Here is a 17983-nt window from a genome sequence, read left to right on the forward strand (position 1 = left end):
TTTTTACTCAGTCTGACCCCATTTTTGACAAGAAGGGAAATTTTGACCCCCAATCTTGCACCCCTAGGCGATACACTGGTGGTCAGCATGGTGAATCACGGGCATTTCCTAAGCTGCCTATCTCCTCTCTTCCTCGCTTTTGCCTCCAAACAGCAACAGCAACCTCCAAACAGCATTAGCAACCCACAAGTTGCAATCCTGAATGCCAGGATATGATGCTGTTTAAGTAATGTCGAACATAGACATGCATGACATAATACCAAGTTAGCAGAGGCAGTCAAGTCATTCATCATGGAATAATGTGTTGCTGTTTATGACTTTCACAATTCAAGCTGTTGACTTCAAGGCATGATAGTTACCTGATTTTTTTGGCCAGTTGGAAAATTGCTGACAGTACTAAGTCCAATACTAATGGCTTAATGGCATGGCTACACTGTTATGTACCAGTTTCAATGTATGTAAAAAAATAACAACAATTTTGGTCCAGTTTACAGAAAGCAGAAGCAGTCATAGCCAGAAGATCAGTTTGAAAGGTGTCTGAGTGAGTCTTGTGCCACGAGAAGAAGTTACAAGGAACCTACTACAGGTGGTATGCAGTGTGGAAGAAGATGGAAGGAGGGACTCTTCTCCTCGTTTAATTCTGCTAAAGCCTTCACCTAGGGCCTGTGTTACAGTTGGGGTGGAAGGTATACTGATGCTGGCAATACCTGTTAAATTTAAAACTTTAAAACTTAACTCAGTTCTCTCCATAGATGGATCTGAATAAAATAGATCCTCAGGCTTAGCCTCACTGTGTGGGTCATCTTTGTCCAGCCACACCTTCATGTCAGTGTACAACATTCCCGGAGGCATGGAAGAGGCATTTCCTTTGTCTCGCCCCAAAAGTTGTCCTATGAACATATGTCTAGCCGAATTCCCAAAATGAATCTGTAATACCAGAAAAGATGGCTGGCTCATCAGTATAATAATCTGTATGGGTGTCGACAGTGCAGACGATCGTATGGGCAGCTCTGGTCCCAGCCATGCCGCATGTGTGGTGAAATGAAAGAATCTATCAGCAAGATCCCTGTAAGTTTCAAATCAGCACAATTTTCATTTAGGACAACTAAACATCACAAGATGTCTTCAGTACATACATCATTCTGATGTGACTTTCTATTCAGGATGAGAAGCTATAACAAGATTTTCAAGATGGCTGATGTGGCAGCCATATTGGATGTCTGAGGAGGAACCATTTTTATTTCTGACCAACTAGACCTTGGGATGACAATCCTCCAAGTAAAGGCAATAACAAACTTAGTTAAGGGTGGATGTCAAAGGTCTGATGAAAGACAATAGTTATTCTGGTCTATGGCCAATAAAGATAAAAATGATGTAATCAACGAGACAAACGATTTTATGCTCAAAATAAGATCTAACATGGTCAGAGACGTAGTGCAAATACCAATTGTACTAACTTATAAGTTGACGCAAATTGCAATTAACAAAGATCCTGATCCACTATAGCTTAATACACCTGCAGATCAGGGTTTGTGTTGTTTGTTCTACTGACTACTCCTAACAAAGCTCTGTCAGCACATTATGCGAGTCAAATGTGGGTCTGTGCAGTCTACAGTTGCTCTCAACCTTAAAGGGAGTATATACTGTATTACTGACAATAAGGATAGACAATTTGGACTGTGCTGTCTAATTTATCATATGATGGATCAGACAACTGAGATCCAAAATACACATCTACGATGCAAAACAAATGGAGTATAATCTCCCTGTGATGAGGAAAACTGGAAAATATATGAAAACAGACTTCAAGGCCTCTTTTAACAACATGCTGATTAAACACAAGAAGCAATAACTGATGAATGAAGGGATTCGGAAACAAGCCTTCTATCAAAGGGGGACAACTCTCATCTGACATCTGTATTGGTAAGTATTTTTATTAATAAACAAACCAAAAAGATGTGGTTAATATAGTTTTCAGCTTGTGAGAGCTGGATGTATAATTAAGTGGAAGGTCTCCCAATGTATTATTATTGGGTAATGTACTTGAAGAAAAAATTCTACAGCACAGGGTGCGAAAAGGAAAGATAATAAATTTAACAATGTCTAAGAAACTTTTGAAATACCTGCACAAATCTATAGAACACACAAGACAAAATTACCTCTTTCTTTTTCTGTTGCTAATGCACATCCAGGAGCATTTCTATCAATTTGATCACAACAGTTGTATCTATTCAAAGTCTTGGTCCAAACTCCAGGATGGTACATTTGTAGAAACGGAACATCTTTGGCCTTTGCAGCTGAAACGCATTTGTGTGACCTGTACTATCATTGCACATACAAAACAGCAACAGCTTTATAATAATAAAAAAACCCTCTTCTACCTTACAGAAAAGAACGGAAAGTAGCACATTTACTATATGCATAAGGCTAATTTACTTAAAATTTCTCATTCTATTTTGCATAATTACACTTCACTAATCATTCAAAATATCTCCGAAAGACCCTACAATTAAATCATTGTAAAGTGTACTAAATGCAGGACCAATAAGGATGCTAATATCAGAACTCAGTGGTAAGCAATCATTCTCCTGGCTGACAATCTGTCTTTACCCATATCTGGCAGATCAGAATCATATGTCCAATATAACAAAACCCTGATGTTTTGCGCCAGTGTTGGTCAAATAATGTTCAGCATTCTTGTAGATTAAGTTGCATAAGTATCTGTCTATTTTCAGTGGTGGATTGACATCATTTGTACAAATCTGAAAGCCTTCTATGCCTGGACGTTTTCTGTCAAATTTTGTATTACTATTTTAATGGTGGCCATATCTGCCAACTGATGTGCACCAACTGTATAAATCTTAAGTCTATAAGTCAGGAAGCTTCCTATCATGTTTTCTACTTTTAGTATTGCAGTTATACCTGATGGTGGACTGGAATTATTTGCACTGACTTGAAAGGTCATCATGACAGCAAACTTTCTGTCAAGTTTGATCAAATTGTATTCAATGGATTCTGAGAAGTCATCTAAAGGTTTTATGCTTTTAGTAACAGCAGTTATAGCAAATCCTCTCATTGCAAATTTTATCCTATCTGTAGCTCAATAAATTTTCAGATCAGAGTAATTAAATGTAGCTAAAAGTACCTAATTCATTTTTAACACTTCACATGACATGAATTAGGCACTTTTACCTATATTTAATGATGCTAACACTTCACATGACATGAATAAGGCACTTTTACCTACATTTAATGATGCTAACACTTCACATGACATGAATTAGGCACTTGTACCTACATTTAATGACGCTAACCGGAACATTTACTGAGTTACATATAGGATGAAATTCACTATGCTGCATGTAGTTCTAGGATAATACCATTCTCTCTCAAAAATGTATTGTATGGTGTGTTACCATAGCTGGAGAGACCTGAAGTTGCTTCATGGGTGAATTTCTTTTTGTTATATATCTGTTGCTGCTGCTGCTTGATTTTATAATAACTTTGTCAGGCACAGCAGAAGACAACAAAGGTTTCTAATCCTAGCATGTATACACCATGACTAAGACGACCTGACTCAGACAAATAGATGGCTATAAGAAAAGGTTAGCAAAACAGCTAGAGTTCTCTGTTGCATGAGTCAGAATATATCATTCACTACAAGTAAAGAAGGGCAATAACTCAAGCAGCTCAAAAAAAAACTGAGTAAAAAGAAATACAGGAGTACTGTGATACTCAGACAATGGCCATAATTTCATAATAATCCATCAAATCTGAATAATACTAATAACCTTAACAAGTTTCACAATGGTCCATCAAAACTAGGGGACACATTCAGCTGCAACCCCAAAAAGGGCAATAACTGAAACATAAATTGCCCGATAGTAATCTGCCAAGTATGCATCTTCAGGTGGTGACCACAACATAATCAAAGCTAAGTTTGATGTAAATCCACCAAAAACTGCAGGACTAGTTACACTAATGAGATTTCGTGCCAGACAGACAAATGGACAGACAATAGGGTTCCTATATAACCCTACTTCTACAGTGGCAGGGGTATTATAACCAGACAAGTAATGACAGGATATCAACTCCTGATGAAGATTTTAAAAATAATTACATTAAGCAGAGAATCTTACATAAGTGCTGATTTCAAATGAAATCAACGAAACAAGCTGAATAATGAATTCTGGGTAAAAGTTTCAAATTATTCAATTAGTTTCATATTATTTCAAATGTAAGATTCTGTTCATTACATGATGAAAAATACTGATGTGAATTTACCAAACCACAGAGTGTACTGAAATGACTCCGAAATGCATTTGGGATACCTTGGTAATAATGCCTTTATTTAATGATGTAATGATGTCATCTGCAACATTATTTGCAAAAATATCTTACAAATATGAAAATTATGATATAAGTATATTAATGTACATACATATGTTTGCAACATATCAGTCACATGATAAACATAAATATTAAACCAACCTTTTTTAATTTCTTCGATCCATTGTTTACGTTGATCATCATTAAGGGCTACGACATACAAAGTGTAGAAGTTACTCTTATCAGCATATACAACCTGTGAAACAGAAATAAAATGCATAAAGGCTTGCTTACAAGTTGGGTCCAAACAACACCCTTATCTACTTATACAGGCTCACAAACAAATCAGGTCCAAACAACAACCTAATCTACCATATAGGCTCACAAACAAATCAGGTCCAAACAACACCCTGATCTACTATATAGGCTCACAAACAAATCAGGTCCAAACAACATCCTTATCTACTATACAGGCTCACAAAAAATCAGGTCCAAACAACAACCTTATCTACCATACAGGCTCACAAAAATCAGGTCCAAACAACACCCTGATCTACCATATAGGCTCACATACAAATCAGGTCCAAACAACATCCTTATCTACCATATAGGCTCACATACAAATCAGGTCCAAACAACATCCTTATCTACCATATAGGCTCACATACAAATCAGGTCCAAACAACAACCTTATCTACCATATAGGCTCACATACAAATCAGGTCCAAACAACATCCTTATCTACCATATAGGCTCAGTTACAAATTAGGTCCAAAAAACACATACCTGATCTACCACATAGGCTCAGTTACAAATTAGGTCCAAACAACACATACTTGATCTACCATATAGGCTCAGTTACAAATTAGGTCCAAACAACACATACCTGATCTACCATTGCATAATGCACTGTCACATCAAGGTCTATATTGCTTGTTCTACTGATTCTTCCTATGTGATAGCAGATCTAGGTCTTTCAGCATGGCTTTCCTTAACAGTCAGTAGCTAGGTGGTTTACTTGGCTTTTAATTTAAACCCAGCTACCTTTAAAAAAAAACGTATCCCCATTGTGGGAGGTTCCTTGCAAGCGGGAGGCATTGTGAGTGATATTGATCAATCACGTTGGAACTGTAAGAAGATGGGTCCACCAAGAAATGTATTGCTGTTTTTGCCTGCCAACTGCCAAAGAGGCAGGACTTTGTATGACAGGTGAGCTAATAAAGCTCTAGAGAGCAGTTTAATTGGTTTCCTGTTCAGACAGGTGAAACGTGCACATGGGCAAGGATCCAGTACCATTGGCCAGATGAAATCCAAACAAACATAAGAACAGACAGGTCTTTGATTCGTGCAACATCCTCTCTTCTATGAAAGCACAGTGCTAGTGATCGTGAAACAATAAGTTTTGGCATTCCACCTCATCATTAATGTCCATCATAAGTCAACCCCATCAAATATGTATCATATAAAACAGGGATGAAAAAGCCATTCTGTTTGTGTGAGTTCCCTTTTGCAGAAAAACCAATCTGCCAATATATCAGAAAGCCTAGGAGATGTTGACCTTTGACCTGGCTTTAGGTGGCATAAAGATGCATGTTTAAAAAATTAATGCCCCAAAATGGAGCTCCTATGCCAGAAGTGTATAAGATATATAGAATCTATGTTGGGGTTTGGACCAAGACAAGGAAATCCCAGTCAAGGGGTTATATTATTTGTCTCACCACGAGGCTTGCATGAGTGGAGAGACATATAATGTAACCCCGCAACTGGGATTTCCTTGTCTTGGTCCAAACCCCAACGTAGATTATTTTTCTCACCCAATATTTTCCTTTAGATTAAAAGAATTCTTCATTAGTGTTCACGTCCAATGTTTACATGCGGCACATGAATATAAATATGTCAATGCAGGCTGTGTTGTGACAGATGCATCTGATATACACAGCTTATATGCATGAGCAAAGAAAAATAACAACACAAAACGCTGAATAATAATGAGGTATTATCACATTTAATATATGGATGTTATATGAAATTGACAATAAATAATTAATATTTATTACAAGAAACTGTTTTATTTTCATCAGTTCCAATTTTGAAAAGTTATATTGTAAATAATAAAATGATATGGGCTACTCAGCTCTACTCTAGTTATACTTAGTAGAAGCTGTAATGAAGAGTAACTTCTTGCTTTAGATTATTCATGGGTAATTAGAGATCTGTGTCACTATCATTAATAACTAGTCTTTTCTTTGGAGGAGGTGAAACTGTTTGTGACATACTTGTGTTGTCCTTAATAATGATTGTAAAATTACCCCCGTGTATGTTGTTGTTGTAGGATTTAACGCCATTTTTCAGCACATGATGGGATATACATGGTGGCCAGTATTAATGGTGGAGGAAGAACCCGGGAAATCCCTGGAAAGAACCACTGACCCTCGAGAAGCTACTGGCAAGCTTTCTCACATACCCACATTGGCCAAATCCGAGACTCGAACCTACGCAGACAGAGGTGAGATGGCAGTGATCCGTAATGGAGAGTGCTTTAGACCACTCGGCCACTCGTGTATAATAGACCCTCCAAAAATGGACCATAGCGGATAACCATGTGCTAAACTTTCAAGTTCACAGATTCTTTGAACATTTATGTTTCTGTCCTGGAAATATGGCTGCAGTGAAATTTGCTTATGGATGAATGTGCTGACAGATAAATGATTCCTTCTGGCTGGTAAGTGCATTATTTGTCATTAAATATTGTAGTTATATTTTTGATTCAACCAGGTCACAATGGAGATGCTTAACAAAATTAGAATAAAGCATGTTTTATATAACACTTTTCTGGCTGTTACTAAGTTTTCTGTAGTTGCTAAGAGAGTTGGGAAGTGTATAGGTCTATAGTCTATGTGTATGGATCAGTGTTTTCTGTTATTGTTCATTTCACACAGCATCAAGAATTTTATCCTATCTGTAGCACAGTCATTTTTCAGGTCAGCATCATTAAATGTAGCTAACAGTATATAATTTGTGTCACATGAAGTATTTAAAACTAGTAAGGTAGCTTTAGCTACATTTAATAACTCTGACCTGAAAATGTACTGAGCTAGGCCTGCATATAGGATAAATTGACCATGCTGTATGGAACGAACTAGCATAATACCAAAAAGATTGACATTGTACACATTTGTGTCTTTGTCTCTCTCGAAATGTTTTTGTTTATGGTGTGTTCTCAAAGATGGATTTACCTTAAGTTACTATGTTACTGTTATATATTTGTGGCTGTTGTTGTTGTTGTTTGATATTAGTACAACTACGTCAGGCACAGCAGAAGATAACAAGGGTTTCTTTTTTTAAAAAAGTAGTTCTGAGCACGTGAACAACTTGACTGAGAAGACTGGTCTGAGATAAGAAAAGTAAGCTTAGCGAAACCGCTGGATTTCTCTGTCACATGAGTGGGAAATGATGTAGTATGAAAGACTGGGAGTTGTCCACAAGAAGTGTTTATTCATACAGAGCTTGGCAGGACTATGCAAGTCGTGGAACTGGACAAATTAGTTTTTCGCTGATGCCATATAATCTAACTGTGGTCATGGCCCTTTACCATCAGAGTTACAAGTCCAGTCGTGGAGGAACACAGCCATCTTGGCTGACATGATGCTGTCCATTTCATGAGGCTGCGACAGGATGTTTGATAAATGCATCTGTTCCATAATTCTGATATGAGAGACTGTAACTGACACTTGTTGCTGCTCTCCATCTTGCTGCCCTTGCACACAATCAGGCATATTCATCTGCCAAGTTATGATTGAATTCCGTCCATCAATCAGATGTATTCATCCACCAAGTTATGATTGAATTCCATCCATAATATGCAAATGCAACATGTAGTCATGTGGTGACAACTAGAGAAACGACAAATGTTGAGTGGTTGTCTGACTGGTCTCGCCCATGATACAAATCTGCAAGACCAAACAGAGAAGACCCTCTATACACATATTGTAGTGAGTGTCCTTCTTTACAAGTATGTGAGTATCCCTGCAGAGTTACTACCTCTAAGGAGTGCACATGACCCATACTGGTTCAGATCAGCATAGATATGAATATTTAGAAAGTGGTAAAATCACTAAAGCATCACTTATAGTACTTACATGTATGAAAGGGACGACAAGATTCAATTCTACTTACAGCTTACCCATTGGAAGGCCAATGGATTGCCTATACAAAAAGAACTCAAGTGTTCCCTGTAGTAATATGCACAGGGTGGACATAACTGAGTAAGCAATGTATAGAGAACTTACCTGATGTTGTCCAACCAGAGCGGAAGCTATACAGTAATATACACATGTTTTTACATTACACACAAAAGCTATATACAAAAAAGGAACTTACAAAGTTAGGTGCAACAATATCCAGTTTGAGACAATTTAGGTAAAATCAATAAAGTGTTATGAATTAGTGCCAGTAGATGACCGAATGAGAGCAATGATGCATCAATATATATGTTTCAATTCAAAATTCATAATGCTACCTGTACAGGAAGTTTCAGTGCACCTGTCTTTGAACATGGGGTGGGTGCAAAGCTATATCATATGATGTTATGATGTTTATCTGGAAAATAGTGGTAGCTAATAATCAAATGTGCCCAGGTATAAGTTACAATACTAACTGTAGGAAGGCTCAAAGATGGTCTTTGTAAAAGTAAAATCATTGAAGCTTGGTGCCTGGATGCTCAGAATGCCTTGGTATAGAAAACTCACCTGTATGTACCCGTTCGAGTTGAATTACACATATATTAATAAATTTCTATAGGCAATAGAGACTTGCATGCAAATAAATAATAAATACAGCCTAAACGTGTTGGCATAGGAAGAGAAAAAAATTGGAAATATAGTGGATTGAAAAAAAATATTCTGCAACTTGTAATGGCACATCTTCCAAGTAGATTCTGCCTCTTGTGAGATCTCTTGTGATGCAAGTGTTTGTCTTGGCATGAGCGGAAGTAGGAACTAAGATATTCTTGTGATTTGGTGCCAATCCCAGTACCAAAAGGGAGATCATGCTGCCTGATCTCCACCTAGGTGGGCAGACAACTTTTAGCTTTTTTAGCAAAAAGCTTTTAACCTGATAAGGCTGGATTTGCAAGTTAGTATTAATTCGCCTAAGGTGTTATGTTCTGGTCACATATTTAAAGAAGAAACCAAGGTTGGCTTCCATAGATCAGACTACTTTGCATCTACAAAATCAGCATACTTAAAAACTTCCAAAGTCAACTTCAAGTGTTGGTTTGCTTTGTAAATACAATGACCTATGTATTTGATAGACCAATTGTATTTTATGATTGTAGCCATTGCTGTCTGCAGGGTATAAAAGCATACACAGTTCTGTGTTAAAGAATACTTTTTATAACCTGCACTAGCAAAATTATCATCATCTGCACCAACTGTGATTTATTTTTTTGCTAAATATTGTTATGTTGTTAACCTGGATATAATACACTCTTGGTTATTTTGCACTATACACCATGTCATTCATGAAATACTGGGGCCTTGAAGCAGTAGTTATTTTCCTTATCTGTGATTTTGTCAGATCCAATTTTTAGTTTGACAACAGGTTGAAATCCTTGTGGAGAACCAAATCAATCTGTTATTACATCATCACATCAATGAACAACATATCAATGTTTTAGCTCAGCCTAAGTGATACACACTAAGGGTGTGTATGCAGCATCATATCATACAATTTCGGATAGTGGCTACATTTTATTTATTTATTTTATTTAAATCACTTATGAACATAATAAACTAAAAATAAATAAAAAACAAAGTTAGTTTCTTTTCAGCATGTTATCATAAAATAATAATTCTATCTATCGGCCTGGTGTCAGGATAATGTGACTGGGTGGGACATCATGCTACATGTCTGCAGCATGATGCCCCAGTGCCAGACATCACTATAAACTGTCACAGTGCAGACATCGTAGCAATATGACTGAAAAATTGTTAAAGTTATGTTAAAAAATACAAATCACATCACACTATCTACCTACTTATAACATGCAGGCGAGGAGTCTCAAATTCAACACAATTTATTTCAATGTCTATAAGATCTGGAACGTATGATCTAAGTAGTTTCATTTTATGCTATGGGACAGTAAAATAAATTATTTATTTTATCTTGTCCCAAGATATACGGAGAATATAGTATTCAAGCATTTATTGCTAAATGACATCAACTTAATGTTTGAGTACATTTAACACATTAAAAAAAATGTCTATGGAACGTGTGAGTGTGTGATTTGGATTTTTGACATAGCTTTAACAATTTTTCTGTCATATCGCTACAGTGTTTGCAGTGTGGCAGTAAATAGTGATGTCATGCACTGGGGCATCATACTGCAGACTTATAGCATCATGTCTCACCCACATTATCCTAACACCAGGCCGACCAGTCCTAACACTAACCTCTTAATGCTGAGCGCCAAGTGAGGCAGCTCCTAGTACCATTTTTTTTAAGCCTTTGGTATGATACATCTGGGGTTCAAACCAGTGACCTGCCACATCTGAGGCAGACACTCTACCCATTTAGGCCACCGGAGGGGTCGCGTCTATGGAAAACCCTGTGGAACAATCAATTCCTCAATATACACAAAGACAAACTGAACATTAAATTTTCATGTCCTTGCTAGATCCTTAATTAATAAGTTTAGCTGCTTATGTTTACCATAACGCAATACCTGAAATGCATACTGCTTGTCATCTAGCATTCCTTCCTCTACTGCCTCCACAGCACGGACATTTAATATAGGAACACAGCCTTTCTCCCTTGTTCTCCTCTGCAGAGGTAAATTATATGCAATTAGTGAGTTATGTCATATAACATAATAATAAACTGTATCAAGATGTTATGATAGATTGATAAGATATGTCAAGATGTTATGAAAGATTGATAAATTGTGTCAAGATATTTTGACAGACTGATAAACCCTGTCAAGAAGTTATGACAGATTGATAAACTGTTAAAGTATCATCAACTATTAAGTTAGGTTACATTATTTTCAACATATTTTAAAAAAGCGACTGTTCTTGTGACACTGTCGGTCTATCCTTTTGTCCATGTAACAAATAAGACTATAATAAAAAAACTTTCTGATTTTAAATCATTGATATTCAATTATACCTCCACTAAATCAATGATATTCAATTATAACTCCATTAAATCATTGATATTCAATTATACCTCCACTAAATCAATGATATTCAAATATATCTCCAGTAAATCAATGATATTCAATTATATCTCAACTAAATCAATGATATTCAATTATACCTCCAGTAAATCAATGATATTAAATTATATCTCCACTAAATCAATGATATTCAATTATATGTCCACTAAATCAATGATATTCAATTATACCTCCATTAAATCATTGATATTCAATTATACCTCCACTAAATCAATGATATTCAAATATATCTCCAGTAAATCAATGATATACAATTATACCTCCAATATTCAGTTATATCTCCATTAAATCAATGATATTCAATTATATCTCCACTAAATCAAAGATATTCAATTATACCTCCATTAAATCAATGATATTCAATTGTACCTCCAGTAAATCAATGATATTTAATTATACCTCCACTAAATCAAAGATATTCAATTATACCTCCATTAAATCAATGATATTCAATTATACCTCCACTATATCAATGATATTCAGTTATACCTTCAGTAAATCAATGATATTCAATTATATCTCCATTAAATCAATGATATTCAGTTATATCTCCATTAAATCAATGATATTCAATTATACCTCCACTAAATCAACGATATTCAGTTATACCTCCATTAAATCATTGATATTCAATTATACCTCCACTAAATCAATGATATTCAGTTATACCTCCACTAAATCATTGATATTCAGTTATACCTCCACTAAATCAATGATAAACAATTATACAGCAAATCCTTTTGCCTAACCCATGAAAACTCGTACCCCATAATAACTGGCACCCATCTAATTACAGGAAATTCCCAGTTATAACATTTCAAAACTATAAAAGCTTGTAACATTTTACAATGGTGACATTTATAGAAATCAGTGCTCTTCCTTATTATACCATGTCTCATTATAATGTGATTCTGTATATAACACAGTACCTCTATCATACATGCCAACCCCTGGCAAGGAAAAAGTGTAATCCAAGTGGACAAAAAGAATAATCTGAGCAGAAAGAGAGTAATCCACATATAACACGTGTTCTTGCACATGCATATTTTCTGCAATTTTGAATCAGGAAACACCCGTCTGAACAAAGGACCAGTGCAGTCTTCTACTGCTAGAGGTTGTCCATGTTTTATTAAGCACTTGGTAGATAATGCATCTGCATTTATAAAATTCATGCCCACAATTTAATTCTGCTGTATAAAAAGAAGTTACCTCAGTACTGGAGTTAGTAAATGACCTAATTCAAGGTTTCTTGTTTTACCACCACGACCAATATTAAAATCTTTTCCAAGCAGCCAATCAAGGTGCATGAAGATCACTAGAATGGAACGCTGTATTGTGTAATTCATGTATTCATCTCTGAATCAGTTTTTCGTCTTTTCCTAATCCATCTGTGAAATTATCTGAAAAATATTTGTGCTCCAACACACATCGACTAAAATAAATCTGACTTGACTTTTAGCGCCAAACACCTACAGACTGGTTCTGTTCTGAATTAGAACAATGAATCTGCGAGCAAAGAATAAAAGTTAGAAAACCAGGCTGTTCTCTCCTAAGCCATTCAGCTGCTATAAATAGAAACCAAGTCAAAAGTTGAAAGTAGAAACCAGCATGTTTCTTGAAGTAGGGCAACTGCTATAAATAGAACATAATACTGTGGGGAATGTGCATGCAAGTCTTTGGACAAGAGTACTCATGTCGTAGTTACATAGAAGCCATCTTTTCAAGAATATGGTCTGTGGGATTAATGGGATGTTAATAAAAATGAGAAAACAAATTATTAATTTTTTGGATGGGGATATATTGAAAATGCATAATCTGAATATATTTACGCATAATGCATAATTTGGTGAAAAAAAGCACAATGATTATGCCATAAGCATAATGGTTGGCATGTATGCTCTATGGATCCTGTAACCAAAATCACACTAATGTATAACAATATGGGTTGAAAAAACAACAATAGGAAGCCTAATGTTATAGGTCTATTTCATTTTCTAAGTACTATTATTTAACTGATTAATCTTAGATCTTACCTCTAATGATCCTCCATAATACTTGAGGTTTTCGGAATCCAGCACAAACCATCTACTTTTGTAGTTCTCAATTTTCATTGCTCCCCTGCTAATAGCTCGCTTCATCATGTAGTCCACTTTTATTTCTTTGGGTTTTGCCATGTTGGATAATTTATCTTTCAGCTTATAACAAAAATATAAATTTCTGATGAGTGAAGATTTCTATTGTCTCTATACGGACCAGGAAGGGTACACAGGATGGAAGTCCTTTAGCCTGGCACAAACAGTTCTGAAATTAAAGCAAAACAAAAATGTTTTCATCATTAATACCAAAACCAGACATGAGGTGGCATACCTTTTAAAGAGTGAGTACCAGTAATTCAGGCTTTCCTAATCAGGTGTTATCAATATTCATATGTACAAATAGAGTACTTATGGAGTACTTTTGATTCTGCAACCAACATGAGTACTATATACCCATGTAGATAACTAAAAGTCAAGCGCAGAAACCATTTTTCTTCATGTGAGTGATTCTGACCTATGACCTTTTGTCCCTCAAATTCAATAAGATTCTTTCTTACCCCAGGTGTAAGCCAGTCATAATGTTTGGTCTAGTTACCATGAGTGAACCATTTATCTTCTATCAGTCACGATTATCTTGACCCCAAAAGAGTTTACCCTACCCATCCACAAGGCATCATAACTGTAAACTGTGGCAAATTCAAGTTATTTTGTGGAAACCATTTTTCTTCCTTCAGTCAGTTACCTTCATCTTTGACCTTCAAGTGCAATCCATCCACAAGGTTCTCTAACTCTGTGTGTGTGATTTTTATTTTTGATGTAGTTTTAACAATTTTTCAGTCATATCACTACAATGTCTGCAGTTTGGCAATTTACAGTGATGTTTGGCACTGAGACATCATACCGCAGACATATAGCATGATGTCCAACCCAGTCACTGACCAGTCCGAACGCTAAATAACCTCATGATGCTGAATGCCTAGCAAGGCAACTGTTAATACCATTTTTATAAATCTTTGGTATGACTCGGTCAGGGTTTGAACCCACAACCTACCGCATCCGAGGCAGACACTCAAACCACTAGGCCACCAGAGCAGTGTGCTGTAACTGTAGCAAGCTCAAGTTATTGTGCGGAAACCATTTTCGTTTTTTAGTCAGTTATCTTAACCTTTGACCCTGAAACTGATATGGTTCTTCCCTATACAAGTCCAAGCCATCCATAAAGGTTTGGTAACTGCAGATGTTGGACAGCTCTCACAATTATGTGGAAATAAAAATAGCAACAGAAAAAAAATCTTAACATAATACACTCTGTCTTATGGTACATGTATAAAAACATTTCATGTTCCACAGTATACCAGATTCCTTTCCTTCCAAGCTGGAATTACTTTATAAATTCAGATTAAAATATAGCAAGATTTAATTCATATATAGTTTGTATAATAAATATTTAGGAATACCTGTCTCAAATGATCAGTGTTAAATTTCCTAGCCATGATTTCATGTTGATTGTTTTATGCTACTGCTATTAAAACCACAACACAGAGTCATGATATGTTCACTGTGGTGCAAGTCTGTTACACCTTTTTGTTAATCGAGTTAATCTCATTGTGTTGTTTTACTTCTAGAATTAAACTATTAAAGGTATAACTTTGCTTCAATATATGTATTTACTGTTTCAGCTGTATGTAATAAAAAAGATTTTAAAAACAAAGACAATGAATTAAAAACTATGCTGACAGGAGACCAAACCTGTGAATTTTTTAACAAACTGTAGATTTGTGTTGGAATTAGCAATTTTGCAGATTTTAAATTATTTGAAAAGTTTCTTTTAACTTTATTGAACTGTGTATTAATTTTTACATATTAAAAAAGTTCCGAATTTTACATTCACTGATCTTTTTGCACATGTGAATACTCTTATGCTAACATTTACATTGAAAAAGAAATTACAAATTATGTATTTTACTATAAAAAATATGCACGTCTACCTGGACGACAAAATAAAAAAGTCTTGAAACAATCATGCTCTCATTTTGAAAACCCAGGGAATATACACTGTAGTTGTTTACTTTTCCCGTTTCTGATTTGAGTCTGATGACTTAGTGCTGTATCATGTGACAAATCAACTGATTATGGTATTGAAATCATAGACTGTCATGAGGTCTTATTCAAATAGTAATCAATAGATACCAAAATACATTGCTTTATTCCTAAAATAAAGCAATAAGGAGGGCAAACAGACCACTTGGATGAAATATAATTTGCTTAAAACAAAACATCATACGAGAAAAAAAAATAAGATCATGGGTTATTTTTCGTATGTACTTTGTTTACTTATATGAGGTCGCGCCCTTCCTGCTGCTAATAATTTATACAAATATTTTATCAAGTCCGATTCGATATCTTGTTCTGGGATCATGTAAATTTATTGTTATAAATCCATGCGGAGTAGCTTGCGCTCATGAAAAAAAGTTTCCAAATTTATTTATATCCATGTCACCGCCACACCAAGTTTGATGAATATTTCGCAACGTACGTGTATCAACTCCATTAAACACAACTAAAATATTACTGTTGTCTCTGATCACCTTTGGTATTTGTGTGTATTGATGAGTAACATAAATCACATCAGTGTTTTTATGTCTTCCGCATGAAAAAATCCTAGCAGGATTTGATTGTTTATCCAGCATTACATCATCGTATACAACCAAATTATTAATAAATCCATCAGTGGAATCTACGGACAGTGCTTCATCAATATCGGTTATGAACTCGATAACACTGTTATCTTTGTCCAATAATCTTGTGTTTTCATTAAAATCTTTAAGCACATCATAACATCGTTGATCATCTACAGACGGGGCTACCAAATACAACTTATCCCATTTTAGCCATCTCATTATAAGATTAAGTAACAACTGTGTCTTTCCACTTCCAGATGGTCCTATTATTATCATCCTAATCGAGTTCGGTAACGCAGGATGGTGTTTGACAGGTTCTCGTTTTCGAGTCGCTGAGAAATCAATTATATCCATATTATATAAACATATGAATCTATATTGTTTATGCTGTAGAACTAAAACCCCAACTAATGATCCATCCACGGTTACAACAAAAAATGCAAGAATAGCATATGGTGGGAAATGTGCAGTATGTAACAGAAAAAGTTTTCTTTTTTACCTAAAAAAAGATGGTGGTGATATTGCTAAATTAATGTCAAAGTTCCCAGGAACTCCGTGGGCTAAATACTCTGGAAAAAAACATCTACCAGGATATAATTATTGTGGTCCTGGTACTCGACTCGATATCAGGCTTGATAATCAGGAACAACCAAAACCAGGTGAGGAACCAATAAACGCTATTGATAAAGCGTGTCATGTTCATGATGTAGCTTATAAAAGCAAAAACCTACAAGACAGACATATTGCAGATGTGAAGTTGACTCAATCATTAAATTCCGTAAAAAATAAAAATATCAGAGAATCATTAGCTAATTGGTTAGTAAGATCCGCGATGAAAGGTAAATTAGCATTATGTGCTGGTAATATATAAAATGGAATCGATTTATTATTCCCCAATTGGATACTGGAGGGGTAAAGCAGCAATTAGTAAACTCACTAATGCAGCAGCGGTTAAACATTCTACTGCTAAAGCATGGTTATCTAAACAGGCAATATGGCAAATTTATCTACCGCCACCTAAGCAAATTCAATTTGCACATTTTGATGTTAGTGTTCCTAATGAAGTTCAAAAAAAAAAAAAAAAGAGCGACTGATCCTATCTGGAGTATTGCGACCTAAAAAAGCTGTGATAAGTACATGATTGTACTCCTCGTTGTTTCATTTCTCCCGCGAGTCTGTGTATAAGTGTTAGCACGATCATATCTGAATTCTGAAATAGTTCGATCGCTCGAGTGGTTTTACCAGAACCTCCAGGTCCGTTTACATAAACCGTTTTACTTCTAGTTATTGGATCGTATACCGATGGTGCAGACGATAGCTTTAATATTGGATATTTTTTACAATAAATATCTTTAATCGCAACATCAGCTGATTCGGAATAATTAAGTGTATTTTCTTTTTTTATCTCCACGAACCCCACGATGCACAAGTATCTATATTTAATTTTTCTAAGAGTCCTGAATATTTTTTATTGATATAAAACGAATCCGTAGCGACTCTGACAGCAAATCATAAATTTTATTTATCATCGATAATAGATTTATTGAAACGTACGCTAACATTGATGATCTTAAATGAGTATATTGAGGTGACTCACCATCCACATAGCTCACAATTGTACCTAGTTTATTTCCATTTGGTAAGAAAGCTATTTCTCGATTTATAAACGTGTTTTTATTCGTTGTATCAGCGATTATAAA

The 17983-nt window shown here is 35.4% G+C and overlaps 1 protein-coding gene across 2 annotated transcripts in view; it reads right to left on the reverse strand.

Annotated features, from left to right (window-relative positions):
- Positions 1-17983, reverse strand: part of LOC149798080 (tyrosine-protein kinase Tec-like) — a 115056-nt gene that overhangs the window by 77033 nt on the left and 20040 nt on the right. For both annotated transcript variants that reach the window (XM_089963164.1, XM_089963163.1), the window contains exons 2-5: positions 13600-13867; positions 11054-11152; positions 4492-4585; positions 2160-2297 (exon numbers count right to left, since the gene is read on the reverse strand). In XM_089963164.1, coding sequence (XP_089819290.1) covers positions 2160-2297; positions 4492-4585; positions 11054-11152; positions 13600-13740 — 472 coding nt within the window. In that variant the 5' untranslated portion in view covers positions 13741-13867. The remainder of the gene's footprint in view (positions 1-2159; positions 2298-4491; positions 4586-11053; positions 11153-13599; positions 13868-17983) is intronic.

The sequence above is a fragment of the Sinohyriopsis cumingii genome, chromosome 6 (genome assembly GCF_028554795.1).
Source record: "Sinohyriopsis cumingii isolate HCF-2022 chromosome 6, ASM2855479v2, whole genome shotgun sequence".
In the NCBI taxonomy this organism is placed as follows: Eukaryota; Metazoa; Mollusca; class Bivalvia; order Unionida; family Unionidae; genus Sinohyriopsis; species Sinohyriopsis cumingii.